Source organism: Anolis sagrei, chromosome 2, assembly GCF_037176765.1.
Source record: "Anolis sagrei isolate rAnoSag1 chromosome 2, rAnoSag1.mat, whole genome shotgun sequence".
Classification (NCBI taxonomy): domain Eukaryota; kingdom Metazoa; phylum Chordata; class Lepidosauria; order Squamata; family Dactyloidae; genus Anolis; species Anolis sagrei.
In genome coordinates, this window is record NC_090022.1 from 198,761,627 (window position 1) to 198,778,471 (window position 16,845).

The 16,845-nt window shown below is 39.1% G+C and overlaps 1 protein-coding gene and 1 long non-coding RNA gene across 2 annotated transcripts in view; one reads left to right on the plus strand and one right to left on the minus strand.

Moving 5' to 3' along the window:
- Positions 1-16,845, minus strand: part of LOC132767512 (uncharacterized) — a 53,269-nt gene that overhangs the window by 18,653 nt on the left and 17,771 nt on the right. The gene's annotated exons all lie outside the window — the stretch shown is intronic.
- WARS2 (tryptophanyl tRNA synthetase 2, mitochondrial) overlaps positions 1-16,845 on the plus strand; it is a 32,773-nt gene that overhangs the window by 14,048 nt on the left and 1,880 nt on the right. The window contains exons 2-5 of the mRNA XM_060762575.2: positions 5,441-5,698; positions 13,590-13,670; positions 13,937-14,022; positions 15,586-15,704. Coding sequence (XP_060618558.2) covers positions 5,441-5,698; positions 13,590-13,670; positions 13,937-14,022; positions 15,586-15,704 — 544 coding nt within the window. The remainder of the gene's footprint in view (positions 1-5,440; positions 5,699-13,589; positions 13,671-13,936; positions 14,023-15,585; positions 15,705-16,845) is intronic.

A 16,845-nucleotide genomic window follows, 5' to 3' on the forward strand; every position in this document is an offset into this window, starting at 1 on the left:
TCCACGTTCTGTAACATATTAAAAGTTCGCTCCTGTCCTGGAGGTCATTCTGTGTGTTGTGCCACCTCCTTGCCTACAGTCCCAGCCTTTAAGGGCATTCAAAGGAGATACGGGGAGACCAGAGTGGGACCTCACTGTGAAGCAGCAGCCTATTATTTCCTGGAAATTGGTACATTCTTAAGTATCTAGTAATCACAGTGGTAAATGGAGGTTTCCAGATACTGTGGCTGAACAAAATCTACAAAAATTTAGCAAACGAAGCATGTGTTTTGAATGGGAGTTTTGGTTTACACTTTAATGTAGAGAATAAAGAGACCACCTGAGACTATACTTTCCCCCTTAAGAAATGAAACTGTTAGTTATGATTGATGATTTATGTGGGGGAGGGGGTTAAAGCCACATGCCAGGTTGTATGTGAAATTGTTTAAAACCTTATAGAATTCTCTTTGTTGTTTAGACATTTATACTTTAGGTTTCCTTCTTGTATCAAGAAGAGTACTTCTCTCTTGGAGAATCAAAGTGGTAATCTATATCTGAAAAATGTTCCAGAAATATATATTTTTAAATGGGGAAAAATGGAATTAAAAGAGGTGGGGAAAGTATTTTCCATATGTTGAAGAGTTTACATAATTATCTCTTAAACTTTAACGCAAGTATCTCTGACAGTTTCGACTAATTAACCTGATATCTTTCACACTCCAAATCCTAATACATTCAGGACTTTTACATTAATAATCACTGTTAAACTTGCAATCTGGAAGGAGTGACATATATAAGTCGAGTATAAGCCAATGCAACTAATTTTACTACAAAAAACTGGGAAAACATATTGACTCGAGTGTAAGCCAAGGGTAGGAAATGCAGCAGCTACTGGTAAATTTCAAAATAAAAATAGATAGCAATATAATTACATTAATTGAGGCATCAGTAAGTTAGATGTTTTTGAATATTTACATAAAACTGTAGTTTAAGATAAGACTAACCAACTCTGATTAAACCATTATTCTAACCTTCATTGTAAATGTGCTTACGTATCCTTCCAATAATAATAATAATAATAATAATAATAATAATATAATCATATAACAGTAATAATAGAGTAAAATAATAAATGTAATAATAATAATAATAATAATAATAAATATAACATAATAATAATAGCAGAGTAAATAAATAATCTTGACTCAAGTTTAAGGGGGGCTTTTTCAGCCTAAAGCAGAGACTGAAAAACTAATCTTATGCTCAAGTATATACAGTATTTTATCTGTTACTATTATTTCATCTATTATTTTATTAGTCAGTACGTTTTCCCAGTTTTTGTGATAAAATTAGGTGCCTCGGCTTATATTCGGTTCTGCTTGTACTCGTGTCGGCTTATACTCGAGTATATAATTCTCTCTTAACCTTTAACTCAAGTATCTCTAACAGTTTTGGCTAATTAACCTGATATTTTTCACACTCAAAATCCTAATGCATTCAGAATTTTTATACAAATAATCACTATTAAACTTGCAATCTGGAAGGGGTGATATATATTTGGTATTTTGTTGACAAATATGGTTGGCCAAGCCATCTGGCAAGAAATGTAGATAGCCAAAACCCTACCTGTCCATTTTTTATTCGAGTGCAATGTTGGTTTTGTCATAAAGTGGAAATCGATACACGCTAAGTTGAATAGGAAGTTCCTTTGTAGCCTGAGATTCTAAAATGTAGCTCTGCATATTTGCAGGTTCCAAACTAGTTAATTTTCAGATCTATAGGCAAATGAAATAAAAATTGGCCAATGTAACTGCCCTTACTCTCGCTTTATCAAAGATAAAAGGCATGAAGGATAATGAATTTCTTTGTTGTATTCACATGATTTAAGGCAGTCATGGTTTAGAGCTGAGATGTGGAGACAGAAGACTGTTTTTGGAGGAAGCGCCAGGCAGTTACCTTTTGAGGGATTATTAACATTGGCTCTACATTGCGTCCAGCAGGCATGATTTATACAAGCATATTGCTCTTTCTTAATGCCATACCTTTAGTGTATGAAGTCATGCTACCCCTCTATTCTGCCTTGGTTAGACCACATCTGGAATACTGTGTCCAGTTCTGGGCACCACAGTTGAAGGGAGATGTTGACAAGCTGGAATGTGTCCAGAGGAGGGTGACTAAAATGACCAAGGGTCTGGAGAACAAGCCCTATGAGGAGCGACTTAAAGAGTTGGGCATGTTTAGCCTGCAGAAGAGAAGATTGAGTGGATATATGACAGCCATATATAAATACGTGAGAGGAAGTCATAGGGAGGAGGGAGCAAGCTTGATTTCTGCTGCCCTGGAGACTAGGACGCAGAACAATGGCTTCAAACTACACGAAAGGAGATTCCATCTGAACATTAGGAAGAACTTCCTGACTTTGAGAGCGGTTGAACAATGGAACTCTGCTCCGGAGTGTGGTGGAGGCTCCTTCTTTGGAAGCTTTTAAGCAGAGGCTGGATGGCCACCTGTTGGGGGCACTTTGAATGCAATTTCCCTGCTTCTTGGCAGGGGGTGGACTGGATGGCTCAGGAGATCTCTTCCAACTCTATGATTCTATTCTATAATTGTAATTAATTTGTCCATTTCAGTAAAATTAACCAATTTCAATACCCAGTTCTCATGCATTGGGATTTCATTATTTTTTTATTTCTGTGTGCTTTTCCATTTCCCTTCTCCATTTGATCCTCTATTACAGTGGTTCTCAACCTGTGGGTCCCCAGGTGTTTTGGCCTACAACTCCCAGAAATTTACCAGATGTTAGGATTTCTGGAAATTGAAGGCCAAAACATCTGGGGATCCACAGGTTGAGAACCACTGCTCTATCAGTTGCAATAATAGCATATCATGTATCAATTGAATATTAGCCTTCAAAATCTTCTATATCAAGCAGTACATTTGATTCCAGTATTTCAGAGCCTTTGGACAAGTCTATGATAAAATGTTCCAATCTGTTGCTTGTATTTCCAACATACATTAGAGCCTCCTTTATGTATTTTGGCCCATTTTTCTGGAATTGAATAACAGCGACATCACCGTTATCCCTGTAGCATATCTTGATTTCAGTAAGGCTTTTTACAAGGTCCTGTGGGATATCAGAATCTAAAATGACCTTAACAGATTAGAGAGCTGGGGGAAAAAAACCACAAAATGAATTTCAAAAGGAAAAAAGTGCAATGTATTATACACAGGCAATAAAAATGAAGTTAACAGATATAGGGTGGGCGATACCTAGCTTGAAAACTGTACATGTGAAAGGGATTTAGGAGTCTTACTAGACCACATGTTAAACATGTGTGATGTGGTTGCTAAAAAGCCAATGTGATTTTAGGCTTCTAGATAGAGGGAAGTCATGGTCTGCTTTGGTCAGACCTCATCTGGAGTACTTGTCCAGTTCTATGTACCACAATTCAAGAATGATATTGACAAGCTGGAATGTGTCCAGAAAAGGATGACCAAAATGATGGAAGCCAAGCATTATGAGGAGTAACTCAGGATGCTGGGTATGTTTAGCTTGGAGTAAAGGCTGAGCGGTGCATGATAGCCATGTTTAATATTTGAAATGATGTCACAGAAAGGAAGGGGTAGGCTTGTCTTCTGCTGCTCTGAAGACTAGGATATAGAGCAATGGATTCAAATTGCAGGAAAAGAAATTCCAGCTAAAAATTAGGAAAAACGTCCTGACGGTCATAGCTGTTTGCCAGTGGAATATGCTGCCTTGGAGTCTGGTGGAGTTTCCTTCTCTTGAAGTTTTTAAGCGGAGACTGCATGACTGTTTGTTGGGAGTACTTTTATTGGTTTTATTGCATGGCAGGAGTTTGGACTGTATGGCCCTTGTCACCTCTTCCAACTCTATATGATTCTAAGGGTCCTTCCACACAGACATATAATCCAGAATATAATCCAGAATAGGCAGATGATCCACAATATTTGCTTTTAACTGGGGTCCATACTCATATAATCCAGTTCCCTCTGGGGAGAGAGGGCGGGGTATAAATAAAGTATTATTATTAATATTATTATCATTGCATTTCGAAAACATGCAAATGTGAGTAGATCAATAGGTTCCGTTTCTGCAGAAAGGTAACTACACTCCAGGCAGTCATGCTGGCCACATGACCTTGGAGATGTCTACAGACAACGCTGGCTCTTCAGCTTAGAAATTGAGATGAGCACCACTCCCCAAAGTCAGACACAACTAGACTTAATGTCAGGGGAAATCTTTACCTTTTACCTATTATTACTATTGTTGTTATTATTATTATTATTCAACCTGGATTTTATACAGCTGTGTGGAAGGGGCCTAAGATTCTAAGATCATAACACACTTTTTTCACAAATTCACTTTTTTTGACCACTAGTAAGATTTGACAAAGGAAAATAAAATGGCAGTACTTCCTTCTCAGTCTGTGGATGAAGCTCACTCTTAGGCACATCTACAGTGCAAACTAGCCCATGGTCTCTAAGTAGCAAGGTATTCAATTACTGCCTGGAGAAGATGATGAAATGCTAATGGGACAGAGAGAAGGCTGACCTGCTTAGTCTTTGTCTTAGTCTTCTCCCAAAAGGAAAACAGTGCTGTCATTAAAGAAGATAGTAGATATTCTGGAGTGATCCAGAAAACAGTGGCTGACCTTCCTCTGATGCTCTTTGGTATGCTCCATTACTCAACAATAGGTTTGCAATTTTGTCCTTAGTGTCTCTTTCTTTACTAAACCCAGCTTCCATGTACGGTAAAGGTCTTTGTAAAATAGTCAGCATAATTTTGTTTCCATGTGACATTTTTGCAATAGTCCAGTAGTTTCCACTTTCTTGGACCTTGGAATGTATAATCAACATTTCCAATCTGTGGGCCATATTGTTTTCCATATTTGTTGGCAGATGTTTGTTAGAAAGTGAAGGGATCCTATCTCTGTAATCTGAAAACTCTGTTAGAATGCCTTCTAGCAAAAGTATGATAGCTGGGACCCTACACTAGTAGCTGGGAGTCTATGCTGGTTGTGCAACACAGGGCAGAATTAATAAAGGGAAGACGTGCACAATGCGGGTCAGGAAAGGGAGAGGGACAAAAAACAGCTAAGCATACTGCTTAAGTTGAATGAAGTAATGTTAGAGTTATATACTGTTAAATGATAAACAATGGCTTACGAAGATGGTAAACGGGGTAGAAATGTTTCCTCTCCCCTTTTCTGGCAAGCAGTGTTCCCAGGACTCTGATGCAGCTGCGTCTCTCACTTGCTCTGCTGTCTCGCGCATCTCTTCCCTTCCTTAATTCAGAGCCACATTATGCAACTAGTGTAGTGTTGGGTCCCAGCTATCATATTTTTGCCTGCCATCTATTCTGGGGATTTCTCTTTCCCAAGTGCTCCACATTCTCAAATTATGAGTTCGCAAATGATATGGAATCATTGTTTTCTTGCAGAATAAAGGCCTGAAAAGGATTTTCTCAGGTATTCAACCAACTGGGATCCCCCACCTTGGAAACTACCTTGGCGCTATCACAAACTGGGTGAAGTTGCAGGATGAATGCAGCTCTGTGTTATACAGCATTGTGGATCTCCATTCTCTCACCACACCAAGGGAGCCCACTGTTCTACGCACAAGCATCCAAGACATTGCAGCTGTTCTCCTTGCTTGTGGCCTAAACCCACAGAAATGCATCCTTTTCCAGCAATCTCAGGTCAGTATTTCTCTCCCTCCTTCCTTCCTTCCCCTTTTTTTTTATGGAAGGAAGCTGTTCCACCAAATATTAGGATCAGTAGTTGACCTCCTTACTGTCTGTCTATCCCTTCTGTATATTTCATATCACAGGTTCTGTGTCAGGACTTACAAAATGTGTGTCTTAGGGCCCTTCCACACAGCTATATAATCCAGAGTATCAAGGCAGGAAATCCGCAATATCTTATTTGAACTCAGTTATCCAAGTCCACACTGCTGCTGTGAGATTAACAGCATGAAAAGACAGACCACATTTGAGCAAATGGCTATGGAGATACAAACTGAATTAATGAGAAATGTTGTGTTTGATGAAGGCATAAATCTCCTGGCCACAACATTACAAAGGAAAAATTCAACATAGCCATTGTAGATTTTTCAGATTTGTCAAAGCCCAAGCTCAGTCAAGAGAGAGTTAAAAATACAGCAGAGAGAAGCAGACATTATTTCAGTGACATAAGAATTCCAGATGGCAACTGCATGTGATGAAGAGAGAAGCTCCAGAAGGTTTCTTGAAATAGAAAGTATTATATTGTAAACATCGGAGTGCTGTTTTCATGCCTCAATGTTAGCAAAAACAGGGGAATTGTTGCAGACTGCATGCTGATTTGAGGGGGAAAATTGTGAAATGTAAATAATGGGATGCAAATAACACAAATAATGTCAAATAGGAGTACTTTGATTGTATGTTCCTGCATAGCAGAATGATGTTATGGTCTCTTCTAACTACGTGATACTTTGATTCTGTGGTTCATAAGATATATAGCATACCGATATATAAAATTTAATGCATAAAAGGTCTATGTAATTGACAACATTTGCATGTTACCAAGAATTTAGAGGAAGCTGAATACCAGGCAGAACACCAGCATAAACCTAAACAAAGATATGAGAAAGAAGATTTGACCAATATAAACTCATAGCAGGTGTTGCATACCGAGCAACAACTGATGTGATCAACTGCTTCTTTTAATCTGGTGGAAGTTCAGTGGATCTGGCATGTTAATGTTGCCTCTAAGAATCTGATTAGAGAAAGAGCAATGATGGAGAGGAGACTGTTTCTATAAATGATAGGTTACAAGGTCTTTAGTCTTTTCCAAATAGTGCTGGTGCAACACCAAACTACTACTATTATTCCATAGCATTGAGCAATACGGTGTCAAACTGCATTAATTCTGCAATGTTGATGCTCTCATAGACAACTTATTGAGTATTTCATATCCACATGATAAGGATTCTGGTCATCCAGAAATATTGATGTGCTACCGTAACTGATGGTCAAGTTTTTAGGAGGCTACAATAACATGTGGGGAAAAAATATTTAGAAAAACTAAAACTACAATTCTACATGTCTAAAAGTGAGTACCCATGGATACACATGGATAGATTCAATCATGGCCCTGAGAATTAGTGTTTTGGAAGTCTCAGTGATGTATAAATGAGCTTCATGGTGGTGTAATAATAATAATAATAATAATAATAATAATAATAATAATAATAATAATAGTGTGGTTTTCTGGCATTGTATATTTCTGCTGTTTCTGTGATGGTTCATTTGTATTTTGATTCTGTAGCCCACTTGCCAATGGATGTCCAGAATCAGCAGCATCCATCGCAGTCCTTTTTATCCTGGGCATCAACCAAGCCAGTATAAACTTCGTTTTGGTTTGCTTCTCCATAGTGTTAATGGGTTAGGTGCTCTTGGTTCCACTCCTCAGTTGAGACCTCTCTGGCTTGGTTGGACCTGCTGGTAGTTACACTACCGCCAGCACAGATCTCAGCATCCTTGGAGCAGTTAAGCCCCCCCACCACGACAAGGTGGCACCTATCGGGGGGGGGGGGATATGGAACACTTTACGAATTTGCTTCTCAAAGCACAGCAGACAAAGAGTCAGTACAAAAAAACTGCACTCCAAACCAGAGCTGACAGCTGACACAACAAAGCCTTACATGGGCAGTTCCTTGAGAAAATTGAAGGAAAAGTTGACAAGGAGAAGACCTGGTTGTGGCTCATGACTGGAACCCCGAAGAAGGAGACAAAAGGCCTGATTCTTGCAGCCCAGGAGCAAACCATCAGAACCAATGCAATTAAGGCCAGGATCGAAAAATCAGCGGATGACCCAAAATGCAGACTGTGCAAGGAAGCTGATGAAACCATGGATCATCTCCTCAGCTGTTGCAAGAAAATCGCACAGACAGACTACAAACAAAGACACAACTCTGTGGCCCAGATGATTCACTGGAACTTATGTCACAAGTACCACCTGCTAGCAGTAAAGAATTGGTGGGAACATAAACCTGCAAAGGTCGTGGAAAATGAACATGCAAAAATACTGTGGGACTTTCGAATCCAGACTAAGTTTTGGAACACAATACATCAGACATCACAATTATGGAAAAGAAAAAAGTCTGGATTATTGATGTCGCCATACCGGGTGACAGTTGCATTGAGGAAGAACAACAGGGAAAACTCAACGGCTATCAAGACCTCAAAATCGAACTGCAAAGGCTCTGGCATAAACCAGTACAGGTGGTCCCAGTGGTCAATGGCGCATTGGGTCCTGTGCCAAAAGATCTCAGCTGGCATTTGGAAACAATAAACATAGACAAAATCATAATCTGTCAACTGCAAAAGGCCACCTTACTTGGATCTGTGCGCATCACACAGTCCTAGACCCTTGGGAAGTGTTCAACTTGTGATTTTGTGATATGAAATCCAGCATATAGATCTCGTTTGCTGTGACATACTGTGCTTTTGTGTCAATAATAATAATAATAATAATAATAATCTTTATTTATACCCTGCCACCTTCTCCCCAAATGGGACTTGGGCAGCTAACAAGGGGCCAAACCTGAAAATACAATGCAACAAAATAAAATACAAGGCAGCGAAAAATCACATCCCAATAAAATAAAATACATAAAGTAATAAAATAAAATAAACAGTTGCAAAATAATATGAGAAAAAAATAGAACACAATTGGCGGACCAGATGCACAAGATAAAAATGATAAAACCCTGGATGAGATAGTAGTGAAAAAGTGTATTTGTGAGGGAGGAGCTCATAAGGGATGAGCAATAGGGTTAACAAAAATAACGGCACTTACAACTATAATCATTCCTGTTTTGAGAATTTTAGTCACCATCATGTTATTGATCAATTTTTCAGACTAAAGCCACTTAGCAACTGTAAAATGATGTTCTTTTTAATTGTCACCTCCCTACAAGTTGGTTGTGTAAGTGTAGTAGAATGTTGCATTTTAATCCCTGCAATGAATTACACTGTTTCATTTGGATCAGAAGTTGTGTGGATGATCAATAGTAAAGCCTATGCAACCAACATACGGAATTTAATTGGAATTATATTTTGTCAGTTTTTTAAATTGTATCTCTTGTGTTTCTGAAGCAACAGAAAACAAGCTTGCTCCAATTTCTACATGATATCCTTTCTGATATTTTTAAAAAATACAATTTCGCCTCTCTATCTTCTTCAGGCAAAACACACCCAGCACTCTTAGCCATTTCTGAAAAGCTTGGTTTCTAGACACTAGATCATCTTGGCTGCCTTTCTCTTGACATGTTCCAGCTTACCAGTGTCCTCTTAAAATTACTGTGCCAAGAATTAAAGACAATAATTAGAAGAGTTCTTACTAAAGAAGAATGAAATATCACTGTTATCCCCCTTGAAGTAGGTTTTAAACTGCATTACACTGGGTTGCTATGAATTTTATGGGCTCTATGGCTATGTTCCAGAAGCATTTTCTTCTGACGTTTCGCCCACATCTATGGCAGGCATCCTCAGAGGTTGTGAAGTCTGTTCAAAACTAGACATTGTCTGCATTACACTGTTGACTCATGTTCAGCTTGTGATATAATAAGACCCCTAGATCCTTTTCACGTGTACTTTTTTTTCAAGCCAGATGTCATCTGTCCTGTATTTGTGCATTTCATTTTCCTTGCCTAGAATAGAGTTTTGCATTTAGAATTATAGAGGGGTTCCTTGACCCATCGGATCCAACCCTCCGCTCAGTGAAAGAGCTCCACCTCTAGCATTTCCGATAAGGGGCTGTCCAGCTTTTTTTGAGATGTCCAGAGATTGGAGCTGTCAGAGTGAGAGCCACTACTGAGCTGCTAAACTTGCTGACTGAAAGGTTGGCAATTCAAATCTAGGGAGTGGGGTGAGCTCCTGCTGTTAGCCCCAGCTTCTGCCAACCTAGCAGTTCGAAAACATGCAAATGTGAAATCAGTAGGTACCACTACTGCAGGAAGGTAACGGTGTTCCATGCAGTCATGCTGGCTACATGACCTTCTGGACAACACCAGCTCCATGACCTTGTGGACAACACCAGCTCTTCGGCTTAGAAATGGAGATGAGCACCACCCTCCAGAGTCAGACTCGACTAGACTTATTGTTGAGGAGAAACCTTTACCAGAGATGGAGACACCACCACTTCTCCAAGCAATTGGTTCCATTTCCTAACCACTCTTGCTGTTAAGAGATTCCTTCCATTGGATTTGGATCATAGAATCCTAGAGTTGGAAGGGACCGCATCCAGTCCAACCTCATTCTGCCAAGAAGCAGGAAAATCTCATTCAGAGCACCCCCGACAGATGGCCATCCAACCTCTGCTTAAAAGCCTCTAAAGAAGGCACCTCCACCACCACACTCTAGGGCAGAGAGTCACATTCCTGAACAGCTCTCACAGTTAGGAAGTTCTTTAATGTTCAGGTAGAATCTCCTTTCCTGTAGTTTGAAACCATTGCTCTGCGTCCTAGTCTCCAGGACAGCAGGGAAAAAGCTACCTCCCTCCTCCCTGTGACTTCCCCTCACATATTTATACATATTTATTCCAATGTTCAATTCGAATCTATTCCCCTATAACTGGGGAATAGATCCTTCTGGGGAAGCAGGGAACAAGTTTCAGTCCTTGCAGTATTTGAAAAGTACATTCATGTCACCCCTTTGTCTTTTCTTTATCAGGTCAACTCCTTCCACTTTTCCATATATGTTTTGTTCTGTATACCTGATACCATCCTTGTTGCCCTTTTATAAACACCATTTCTCTATATCCTTCTTAAAATGATGGTCCCATAACTCCAGAGGAGACCTGACAAGTCCTGACTATTACTTATCTTGATTTGGAAGCTATACTTCAATTAATGCCAGCCAAAAATGTTATTCAGCGTCTTTGCTGCAGCATTTCATTGATTGGTTAAGTTCATCTTCTGATCAACAGTAATACTTTTTTCATATATATAACCACAAGTCAGATTTTTCCCTGTGCATTTGCTGTTTATGTGCTAAATGTCAAGTTCTGCATTTTGTGTTGAATTTCATTTTATTGATTTCCACCCATCTTTGTAGTTTGTAAGCTCCAATGTGTTAGCTACCCCTCCATTTTGTATCATCCACAGACTTGATAAGGATTCCCTCCAGGCCTTGTCTAAGTCATCAATAAAAAACATTGAAGAGTAATAGCTTTTTTATCCCTGTTGGAAATTTATTTGGTCGGTTTTCTCATCTCTGTCAAAATCATTTTAAAATTCTGGTCCTGTCTTCTGCAGTATTTGGTATATAGGGAAAAATATATAAAAACAAAAAGCCCAAAATCTATAAAACAAACATTGCTATTAAAGCTTTGGATCCAAAATTAAAAGGAATATATTAACCAAGCTTAATATTTTTCCAGTTTCAAATTGAGAATAATTGGGACAGAGAAGGAAAGTGGATATGGGAAAAAGATGGCCTTGAATCTGGGAAACAGAATCCTGAAACAACAGATAATTGAACTGGTGCCCAGTAAGAACTCTGTAGAGATATGTAACATATTGGACGATCACATCTTTGGGGAAATCAGCTAATGGGGGAGCTATAACACTCATGTTTTTCCAAGTATTTTTAGCAATGCTCCAGGAAACATTTTCAGAGGAAGATAATATCTGTACTGGAAACAGATTCTTCCATCAGGAGATATGAAAGGTTTTGAACTGCAGCATATTAGATCACTGCCACTTCACTGGTCTCAGTTTCTGGTGAAGGGTTAGCTGTTAGCAACTTCCTTTGCAAATGTAATCCTATGCGGTGTACTTGGAGATAAGTCGCACACTAAGTTGGAAGTTGTTCCCAGGTAAGAGTATCTAGCATTGCACACTTTGGCTGCAGGTGCACTCTACTTGCCTGTGAGTTGGGCTCATTTAACACAGTGTGACTTACATCTGAGTTGACATGCATAAAGTTGCACTGTTATGGATAAAATTATGGATAAAATGCAAGCACTGGAAGGTATAAAGTTGGTTATGCAATAGAAAACACTCTGTCATTACATTGTAACCTAGATAACAGTATTCTCTGTCTTACAACTGGATAATTTTGCATTCGATTCCTAAATGTGTTTGAATTATCATCTTTGTGGCTATTATAAAATATCTGGCTGTTGTTGAATAGGACTGAGCAAATATATGAATTTGCAACTCTGTTGGAAAATATAGAAAAGATGAACTGAGGAAAAAATATGAAACAATGTATTACAGAAAGAGAATATGGAAACTTCTTGAGCTTTTTGCAATGTAGGATGAGTACGGTAGTTGCCAAACTGTAAATAAAGAACTAATTTTTGAAAAGCCCATTAAGTTTTAATCTCTAGAGGTGTGAATGAATGTACTCTAATTGTTTGTTCTGTCAGGCTGAAAAATAAAAGGCCATTCCCACAAAAGACACTTTGGTAAAGTTTTGTGCTATTAGTTAATAGGTGAGTAGAAAGGGTCGTGCACACCATGGATCTGTTTTCTCCCTCCTTCCCCTCCCCCCCCCCCCCTTTTATGTGCATCTGTTCCTTTCCCATTGTTGCCCGCTTTTTGTTGGGAGATCTGACCAAAAAACAATGTACGAGGGTTGAATGAAAAGTAATGCCTCCACCTTCATAACTCCTCAACAGATGGCAGTACTGGTATGCGGCAGGTACTGGCTTGTTCAGTAGATGCTCCTCTTCAGTTCCATTTTGGTGGGAAGCCTTAGCATTGAACGGTTGTGTTGTTAAAGTGCAAAGTATGAAACCCTGCGCAGACTATCGGTCAAAGCGACTTAAGCAGCATGCAGTCAATGAATTCTTGACAGCAAAAGGTGTCACCCCAAAGGAGTTTATCAGAGAATACAAGCTGTTTATGGTGATTGTATTGATGTGAGCACTGTGCATTGTTGGGCGAGTAATTTTAAAGATGTTGAGGTGGGAACATCTGACGTGTGTGACAAACAAAGAGTGTGACAAGAACCATCGAGTTTCACAAGCAAAAGGTTGACAGATTGATTCAGGATGATCATCATATCACTCGGAGAGAAATTTCAAGCATAATCGGCATTTCACAAGAATTTTGGGGTCACATTATTGCTTTGCTTGGCTATCGGAAGATCTGTGCACGATGGCTACCCAGGATGCTGACTCCTGAAACTCGCACAGTACTCACATCAACACAATCACCATAAATAGCTTGCATTCTCTGATGAATCTCCTTTGGAGTGACACCTTCTGCTGTCAAGAATTCAATGACTGCACATTGCTTAAGCCGCATTGACCGACTGTCTGCACAGGGTTCCATACTTAGCATTTTAACAACACAACCATTCAATGCTAAGTCTTCCCACCAAAATGGAACTGTAGAGGAGAGTCTACTGAACAAGCCAGTACCTGCTGCATACCAGTACTGCCATCTGTTGAGGATGAGTACTGCCATCATGCTGGTCCAGAAGACAGCTTCATACATTCATACATTTTGTTTTTCTTGGGATGTAGGTCTTTCTTCTACTATTGTGTTTGCATTAAAATAAGATGCTCATAATTTCACATTCTGATTTATTTCAGGTGCCAGAACATACCCAACTTGCCTGGATTCTGGGGTGTTTCACAAGTGTACCCCGTCTGCAACATTTTCCTCACTGGAAGGTTTGTTAAGAAATTTTTCTGCAGAGGAAAACTTGCAGGCTAAATGGGGAATGCTAGGCCTAACAATTACCCATGTCTGGTTTAAGATAATATTTGATTTTTTTTTCTTTTGGTTGTTTCATAAATTACAAAAGCCACATTTCTTATCTTCAGTTTATAAAAGATCAGTTTAGTCAGAAGAATAATTATTTTGTTTTGTGTTAAAGATTAAAAGATTGACCCTATATTCATCATGCAAATTGTTATTTATTTATTCCTGGAACTAGATAAAGAATGCCACCCAGATGAATGAAGGGACCGCTGGCCTCTTCACTTACCCTGTCCTTCAGGCTGCTGATATTCTTCTCTACAAGTAAGAATAAACAAAATGGATATGACGGTTGCTATAAAGCAATGGAAGGGAAATATTTTATTGAATTCGAACTAAATACAAGCAGGCCCCAACTTTCAAACAATATAAGTTCTTGAGGTTTGTTCTTAAGTTGAATATGTTTTTAAGTCGGAACAGGTATATTTTTAAGCGTAACTCCAGCCATATATGTGTGGGTGCGCGCGCTCTATGGGTCACCTAGTGAGGGATAAACATCCCGGTGGTGCTTATTTTGCTGCCTATGTAATTTCCAGATGGATGGATGGATGGATGGATGGATGGATGGATAGATAGATGATAGATAGATAGATATTATAGCTTTTGATAGCAAAGGGAAGGATTAGCATCCCTGTGGTGTTTGTTTTGCTGTCTGTGCCTCAATTCAGAAGATTTCCCCTTGCTTTCTGTCCCTGTGAAAATTGGATTTTGAAAAATTTGTCTTGTTATGGAAACAAGGGTTGGTTATAAAGCTTCAGTGGGGACTCCTTTTCCCCATAATAACTCTTTCAAGAGTGAACTTCCCTTTCAACAGAGAGATTTCTCTCACTTCCTGCTGTCTCACCCCCATTTGTAACTATGAGTCATTTGACAGTAGGATGTTTGTAACTCGGGGACTGTCTGAATTAGGGTTTTTTTAAACTTTACTTTTAATATATGTCTATGGATGTGAGAGCTGGACCATAAGGAAGGCTGAGTGAAGGAAGATAGACGCTGTGATGTTGGAGGAAAATTCTGAGAGTGCCTTGGACTGCAAGAAGATCAAACTAGTCCATACTCCAGGAAATAATCCCTGACTGCTCACTGGAGGGAAGGATATTAGAGGCAAAGATGAAGTACTGAGAAGACAGAAAAGCTTGGAGAAAATAATGATGCTGGGGAAAATTGAAGGAAAAAGGAAGAGGGGCAGACCAAGGGCAAGATGTATGGAAGTATCCTTGAAGTGATTGGCTTGACCTTGTAGAAGCTGGGGGTGGTGACAGCCGACAGGGAGCTCTGGCGTGGGATGGTCCATAAGGTCACGAAAAGTCAGAAGCGACTGAACAAATAAACAACAAAAATATGCGTTCAAAAGTTATGGGAAATGGCTGAAAAGACTGGGAACAGAACTTGGGGTCTTGTTAGTGTGGCTGAAGGACCCTCTGGAATGGTCAAGGGGGCATAGTGAAGAGGAATATTGTCTCCCTTGAATATTGACACAACCTGTTTTTAAATGCGTCGTGGTGTTATTGTTTTTAATGTCTATTGTTATTGCTTTAATTTTTTGTTTGCTTTATGAGTTTTATTGTTGTATTTGTTGTGCTGTTGTTTTATTGTGGACCTTGGCCTTTGGTAAGCCGCACCGAGTCCTTCAGGAGATGTTAGCGGGGTATAAATAAAGATAATAATAATAATAATAATAATAATAATAATAATAATAATAACCTGTAGTTCATATAATCTAGTAGCAAATCTACTTGTTTAATTCAACATTTGTTTTTAGTTCTTCTGAAATAGTTTTAAGCAAACAGATGTGAATGTGTACTTATGTGTATTCTTTAATGGAAGGTCAACACATGTTCCCGTTGGAGAAGATCAAGTCCTTCATTTGGAGCTGACCCAAGATACAGCCCGCCGCTTCAACAAGAAATACGGGGATTTTTTTCCAGTGCCCAAGTCCATTTTAAGTAAGGAAAAAAGTATAAAATCTACCTGATACTTTGTTCTAGAGCAGGCATGGGCAGCTGTGTGGAGGACGAGGACCAGTGTCCCCTGCCCCAAACATGGACACAAAGCCACCCCCCCACACACACACACACACACATACCCCAGCAAACCCATATACTTCTGTTTTCCTCTATAGTCCCTTTCAAAATGGTGACAAGAATTAATGTTGCATCACTATACGTTTAGTTCCCAGATATTTGGATGATTTTTTCCCTATATCAGCCAGTCTCAGCTCTAAGATCTTTGGAGGTGACCTTGTTATCTATCCCACCACCTTCCCAATTACATTTGGTAGCCATCATAATTAGTTACTCCTAGACTTTGGAACTCCCGCCTCAGAGAGGCTAGAATGCTCCCCTCCTTGCACATTTTCTGCCAGCAAACAGAAACTCTCCTATTCCTGCAGGCTTTCAGGAATTGACTATAATGGGATTTTAATGGTTACGTGGTTTTGATTTGTATATTCTGCCTTTTAATGAATTTTAAATGGCTTTAATTCTATAGATTGTTCCATTGCTCTTCAGAATAGAATTTCCTATACTCCAGAAATTTCATTTTTGTGGCTGCCACAAACTAAGTTGAATTGGTTGAGACTCTGGGAGATATTCATCGAAAAATTATAACAAAAGGTGAGACAGGATGTCCCACAAAAACAAAGTTTTTGCAGTTTAATTAACTTTTTCCGTGGTTTTATGATAGAACCAATTAGGAAATGACATTTATAGCCCAAGAACAAAAATCATGTTACATAGTGTTATTTGTACAGGTGAAAATAAACTGTTAGACACCTTTGCAAACAAAAGTAAAATGTATTTACAGCGGGCATGCCTTATCGCCATGATTTGGTTGTAGGAACGTGCAGAGATACCAGAAAACACAGATGATTGCTTCCTATAAAAGGGCTGTGATGTGTGCTTCAGCACATCTGCACTCATGTTGTTGCCATTTAATAATATGGAGTGTAGCAATCTTTATCTATTTGAAATTATGGATCTGAAGGGGCCATGATATTTAGACAAGAGGTTCTTGGTGAAATACCTATGTAGTATAATAATCATGAGCCAGCATAGTGTAGTAAAACCATGTTGGACTAGGACTTCA